Below are 6,928 nucleotides of genomic sequence, written 5' to 3' on the forward strand. Positions count from 1 at the left end.
CAGTGATCATTACCTCAGAGACGCAATGTTCTTTACGCCGAGCGCCCAGTGTTTACAGCGGAAGATCAGAAGGATAATGAGCGGTCAAACCACTCACAAAACACAAACACACTGCTACCACAACTCACGTGAACACCGACAAACAAGTTAACTCTTCTGGCTACTAAGAAAACGTTACTTTTCGAAGTGAACTGCCTTAACGACATGATTGCATTTACGCGATGATGAGTGCTTCTCCTTTGGTAGTTTGGTGCAAATGAACGAGTGAAAGCGGGAACACATTAACAAGGGGCGGTAGCCATTATCAGTAAATGGAAGTAAACAGTAGAAATAATGCCATTTACTGTAGGTGTTTACAAGTGAATGAACAAAAACAGGTCGTTAAAATAAGAGCTAGCCGCTTTGAGATGATGGTCTGATGCAATGCAACAGCGCCACCTTACGGGAAACTGCAGTATGATAATCATTCAAGTGTACTGGTTCTGAAAGCAATAGTTCTGCCAAAACAAAAAGCAAATATGCTGTTAATTTACTTTAGTAGAACAATAAAATATGTTTAGCTGAACCCGTTGTCCTTGGTGATTCATGAAATTAATTTAATTTAATCATTTAAGTCTCTTGTGTACTGCTTCATAAGACCTCAATGTATCATCAGGAGCCACGAGTATTCATTTAGATTAGCTTGCATATGCGTTTATGACTCTCAAAGTGCTACTAGCTGCTGATTTGCATCTTTTGAATCTCCAAGAACCACAGGTTTAACTAAACCTCGTCCATAACGTTCTTTAATTAAGAGCTAATTTAAGTTTCTAGGTGAACTGTCCCTTTAAGAAACAATAATGCTGTTTGGAGAACAAAACTACACTGTATTATTGTGACTGGCAGGTTTGAGTATGAAAGTATGACATGAATACAAGAATATTTATAAAAATCTTTGACACGTTGCAGAAATTCCCTGAGTTTTTCCTATGATATTTAAAATGGTTCAGTCTGACAACAAGCATAATAAGAAATTGGTCAAAAAAGTTAGTAAATAACAACCTCATAAAATCATAAAAAGTACTCCTGGATGCCAACATGGTGGAAAAAGCCATCAATGAGGTATAAACACTGATATACTGACTCCAGATGCATAAGCAACAGTCTCTGCAAAAAGAACATGCACATTTTTTAAAAAACTGAGTGTAGTCGAGCTAAAAGGTCAAGCATCAGAGCTCTCCTCTGATCTCTCCTCGTTTGCTACTTTCCAGTTTTTCCTCTTTTTCCTTTGAGGCTCAGTCAGTGTGTCTGTTTCAGGACAGTCTCTCTTCCTGTGAGTTCTCGGCCTCGTGTCTGAACGGCTGTCGTCTGTGCTGCTGTCCTCTGTTCTGTCTTTGCGCTCTTTTTTCTTATGTTTGCTTTTACCTCCCTTCCTCCTCTGTTTCCTTCTCGCGGTCTCCTCAGCATCACTGCAGGTCTCTGAGCCTGGCACCGCTATCTTCCTCTTCTTCTTCTCTTTCTTCCTTTTCTTCTTCTTAGACGACTTCTTGGAAGATTTCAGTTTGTTCAAGTCAGCGTTCAGTTTGTTCTTGTGTTTTTTCTTTCTATGTTTACTGTCGCTGCAAACTTTGTCCCTGGAAAAAAAATGTAAAATGTAATGTTTAACAAACCAAATTATTCTGCTAGAATATTTAAAATAATTTTGTCCTATCTACCTATCTATGAGTACACCCCCACAAATCTGTAATTCAAATTAATATTTTCTATAGGATGCTTTACAATATTATATTTGTGCATACACATTAGTTTAGTCAGTACTGAAGGCAAATCTGGAGGTAATCTAAGAAATTAACTTACAATAATGGCCTAAAAATTAGTAGCCCAAATTTATATGTTAGGGAAAAATATTAAATAACAACATTCAAAAATAAATAGCAAAAATCAAGAGAAAAAAAATTGTGTTGAAATGTTGTAGGTTGTAATTTTTTTTGCAATATTTTGCATGAATTTAATTGTATTATCTTTCCATTTCTAAAGATGTTCTTTTTATAATAAAATATTATTTTAATAAATATATCTGTTTAATAAATTTGTTTTGTTGGGGTTTTGTTGGGGTTTTGTTGTCAAAATGGGGTGTACTCAATTATGCTGAGCACTTTGAATTATTTAATAAAAATGAAAACAGGGACCTTAACCCTTTGTATTTGTTTTGCTATTTTGGTAAATTTTTAGAGCTGTCACAAAAAAAATCATTATAGTTGTACTGCACATTATATATGTACAGAGTAATAATTAAAACATGACAATCCTTTTTAAAACGTTTAATATTTGTTTATATATATATATATATATATATATATATATATATATATATATATATATATATATATATATATATATATATATATATATATATATGCATATTTTGTAAACAATAAAAATTCTGTAACATCTTTACAGTAATGGTTTTATAATTTTTTTAAAGACATTTCTATATGATGGTGGCAATGTTTTTTTTTTTCTCTGGATAAAACCTTATAAATAAATGAATTAAAATTACACTATATAAATAAATATTATATTCTTTTTAATAGTTTATTTTAAGAATAAAATGTGACTATAACAGAGACCGGTCTATTAACAAGATTGGTAATGATGGTTACACTGCATAGCATTTAAAATATACATAGTCACATATTTGTAAAAGGAAACAATATATTCTAAAACGTATATAAATCTTTTTTTTGTAAAATTATCAACAATAAGGTCATTGTAATGAGATAAACTTCAAGTGAAGCTGAAAAATCATCTGATGGGGTGAAAGTTTGTTATAGTGAGGAATTGATAAGGCAAACATCCATAAATGATTGAGGTAAAGCTGGTTTAACATTCACACATTCTGAGTTTCTCCTTAATAATATTATTTCAGAAAAGTATTCTTTGCAAATTCTCAAATCAAGTCAAATTATATATACAGCCAAAGACTATCAAAGTAAAACATTGTTCACGGTCAAATAAATGGTGCTAATATTGTTTTGAAGTCACACTTGCATGTGGTTTCAAACAGAATATTCAAAGTATCATTGTAAACCATATAGAGAGCTTGTCACAAGCTATCACTAGGCATGAGCTGGTATAAGAATCTGATGGTATGATAACCTTGGACAAAAATATCACGTTTTCACAGTATTGTGATTACTGCTCTAAAATGTATTCTTTTTAAATGTCTGGTAAAAATTTTATATTTTATTTATTCATTATTTTAATTTAAAAAAAAAACTTTTACCGTAAACATGTCAGGTTAAATAATTCAAATAAATAAATGACTTCTGCTGCCTTCATTGGTTTCAAAAACACAGATTTCTTTACAACTTGAAAAGGGTTAGGAGATTTTGTTGATCTTTTCTGCTGGAGATACTGTTGTCCTTAAAAACTTACAACAAAAACAAACAATCTTTAAATTGTAGCAGAAAATTTTGGCAGTTTTAAAACCTTGACTTTTCCAAACCGCGGTATACCTTGAAAATAGTTATCATCCCATGTCTAGCTGTCACTGAACGGATGTGTGAATATAAAGCCAACTTTCCCTCAATCCATAAATTTTCAATTTCGCTGTTAAATACCACTAACTTTCCCCAACCTTGCTGAAAACCTACAACAATATGCTGAATATTCACCGGAAGAGCTTCTTCTTACCCGTCTGTATGAAATTCCTCTGGATAAAGCTCCTTAAAACCACTGTGGCCCCACCTGAGAGAACACAACACAGTTTATGCCTTTTGTTACAATGTTTAAAACATCCAAAACAGTTAAAACACGACAAGCACAACACCATCCAGCACTACCTGTCAGGATCATTGGCTTCAAACTCATACAGTTTGCGTGTCCAGTATCGTGCCTCCCTCTCATCTCTCTCAGATACATCATCTCTCCGCTCACCCAGCCGGTCTCTCGTTGACCCTTCCGAGTCTTCCAAATAGCGGTCACAGTGCATACTGCCCCTAAATGACCATTACACATTATAACTACTGAGGAAAAACACATTATGAGCACAAATAAATGAAATGTTGAGCTACATGTGATCTACCTGTGCTTTGGGAAATGAGTAGACGAGGCATGTCGTTCAAGATCCCTCAACTTCCACATCTCAGACTCCTCTTGAATCTGCAGTGTCAAGTTGAATCGGATGGCTTTCAGATTACATAACTATGAAATGTTGTATTGTAAGTTTCACATACCTTGTTATGTGCATCTGTGTGTCTGATGACATTTCGGAGTAGAATTTTACCTAAAGACACCTTCGACATGGTTAAACCTTGAAAAAATGTTTAAACACAGCATTAAACACAGAAGTATATATAAAATATTCTGTACAAGCATTAAAATAAGCAGTGCCTGTGACTCCAAGCACATGCTGATCTTATTGGTTAATTCAGTTCTGTCAAGAAAAAAAACTAAGATAGTGTAATAAAATTAACCTTAGTCTTGGCATGCTTTGTCCTATAAACATAACTGTTAGGAGATTTACTGACATTAGCATCACTCCCTCTAACGTTTTCCTGCTGAACAAGAACCATTTCGTTACGTCGAAAGGTTGATTTAGTTAAACGTTCAGCCATAAAACTGTCACGACCAAACAAAATAGTGTTTTTAAAAAGTAAGATGTGAACAGACCTTTCGCTTATCCAATATATTTTGAAATGTAGTGAGAGTCGTGAACGTGGCACCAAAACAACAAACAGAACGTATTAACTTCCTGCACTACATACGCAGGTTACTTTAAAATAAAAGTCGCGAAATGTATTTCACAATAAAAGCCTTATCAGGTTCTTCAAATAATCATTTCAAGGAAACTCGTCTGAAAATAAATATTTTGAATGAAGTTTAAGAATAGGCACATACACACCTATATATGTGTTCGTTTCTTCAACTAGGGCAACTTTTAGCCTTGTAAAGTTGATGAGAAAAAACTTGTTCAAAAGTCACCTAACACAGTCTCATAAGTTTAAATAATATGTCTAGGTTTAAGATCTGTAAGAGGACAAAATTAGATTACAAAAGAAATTGTTAAAATTTCACATTTATTCCAACCGTCTGAACATATATTATTTCCATCACATCTCAAAATACAGCTGTTATTTATCAATTAAATAACTCATGCCACTCAAGAATTGGCTCAGATCAAAGTAATTTTAGCAGTGTTTCCACAGTGTACAATATTTATACATTTGTTCATTCATTTATTTTCTTTTCAGCTTAGTCCTTTTATTAATCAGAGGTTACCACAGCGGAATGAACCGCTAAATTATCAAGCATATGTTTTACTCAGTGGATGTCCTTCCAGCTGCAACCCATCACTGGGAAACATCCAAACACACTTATTCACACACATATACTATGGACAATTTTGGTTTACCCGATTCACCTGTATCACATGTCTTTGGACTGTGGGGGAAACCGGAGCACCAGGAGGAAACCTACACGAACATGGGGAGAACATGCAACCTCCACACAGAAATGCCAGCTGACCCAGCCGAAGCTCGAACCAGAGACCTTCTTGCTGTGAGGCGACAGCAATACCCACTGCACCACCACGCTGCCGTCAATATACATTTGTCAATAAGTTAAATTAACTGCACCCTGTCACCCTGTACTCCTGTCACATTCTGAAATGTTCACATTCATTACAATAATCTTTTATTCTGCCCCTATATCCTATATTATACCAAATTAATATAACCCCTTGACCTTTCTTTTATTGTCTTAGGTGGCATCTTAAAATAGACTATCATTTATTATAAAAGTAATATTCAACCCCAATTTCAATATTACACATATCTACTTTTGTAATCCATATAATTTGTACTTTGTAACCGTAAATTGCATTTGTCAAAATGGTTGTCCAAAATGAAAGATAGCTGTACCAATAAGCTTTAAATTGATAATTAGCATTTATTGTATGAAAAATAGGCTCAGTGTTTAGCACCTTCGCCTCACAGCAAGCAGGTCGCTGGATCGAGTTCCGGCTGAGTCAATTGGCGGTAAAAAATCTGTTGCAGATAAGTTGGTGGTTCATTCCACTGTAGTGACCCCTGATGAATAAACGGACTAATAAAGGAAAATGAATGAATGAATGAATGAATGTATGAAAAATACGAATTATCTTAAAATTTGTAGCTTTTTAACGCCGTAGCATAAATATATGAACATGTCATAATTGTTCAGATAATCCAACATGTGTTCAGATGTCGCTGTATATTTCGATAGAAGCCACCTAAACAATCCTTCACACAAACTTAAAAGGACATTACTGTGTTGTAGTGGAAATGATACCAGCACAGCTCTATTTTAAATAAACAGTAATAGTGATAGTGGTCTCACATGAATTATTATAATGTGTTTTAAATTGTTTTACAATAGTTTAATTTATGTACATTGTCATTTACCAGATAAGGCAAGTTTTAAACTTAATTGTCACTGTTGAAGTTTAAAAGTCTGGGTGTGCGACTAGGAGAAAATAGTGATTTTAACACATATAAGGAGGTTGAAAAGTATGAAAAACTTATAATAGACAGGTATTAAAAATGTTTAAGGTGGTTTTATTGTCATTCATTCATTTTCTTTTCGGCTTAGTCCCTTTATTAATCTGGGGTTGCCACAGTGGAATGAACCGCCAACTTTTCCAGCATATGTTTTACGCAGCAGATGCGTAGAAGGGAGAAAGAAACTAAAGGGAAAGTTTACTCACTCAGGGTGACACGCTGGTTCAGTGGTTAGCACTGTCGCCTCACAGCAAGAAGGTCGCTGGTTCGAGTCTTAGCTGGGTCAGTTGGCATTTCTGTGTGGAGTTTGCATGTTCTCCCTGTGTTAGCGTGGGTTTCCTCTGTGTGCTCCGGTTTCCACCACAGTCCAAAGACAGGTGTTATAGGTGAATTGAATAAACTAAATT

At 34.4% G+C, this 6,928-nt stretch overlaps 1 protein-coding gene across 1 annotated transcript; it reads right to left on the minus strand.

The window, feature by feature from the left end:
* Positions 1-325: 325 nt before the first annotated feature.
* Positions 326-4,746, minus strand: nkapd1 (NKAP domain containing 1). The gene is made up of 6 exons (XM_056473062.1): positions 4,654-4,746; positions 4,218-4,294; positions 4,067-4,143; positions 3,825-3,980; positions 3,676-3,729; positions 326-1,613 (listed from the first exon to the last, which is right to left on the minus strand). Exons 2-6 carry the CDS (start codon positions 4,284-4,286, stop codon positions 1,202-1,204), a joined length of 768 nt encoding a protein of 255 aa, XP_056329037.1. The 5' UTR covers positions 4,287-4,294; positions 4,654-4,746; the 3' UTR covers positions 326-1,201.
* Positions 4,747-6,928: the final 2,182 nt, after the last annotated feature.

The sequence above is a fragment of the Danio aesculapii genome, chromosome 15 (genome assembly GCF_903798145.1).
Source record: "Danio aesculapii chromosome 15, fDanAes4.1, whole genome shotgun sequence".
NCBI classification, from domain to species: Eukaryota; Metazoa; Chordata; class Actinopteri; order Cypriniformes; family Danionidae; genus Danio; species Danio aesculapii.

Excerpts from the sequence above, each read along its gene's own strand:
- nkapd1 (XM_056473062.1), bottom strand. The coding sequence starts at position 4,286 with ATGTCGAAGGTGTCTTTAGGTAAAATTCTACTCCGAAATGTCATCAGA. Across the intron at positions 3,730-3,824 it reads GAAGCCAATGATCCTGACAG|GTGGGGCCACAGTGGTTTTA; the intron begins GTAGTGCTGGAT and ends GTGTTCTCTCAG. Across the intron at positions 1,614-3,675 it reads GAGGAATTTCATACAGACGG|GGACAAAGTTTGCAGCGACA; the intron begins GTAAGAAGAAGC and ends TTTTTTTTCCAG.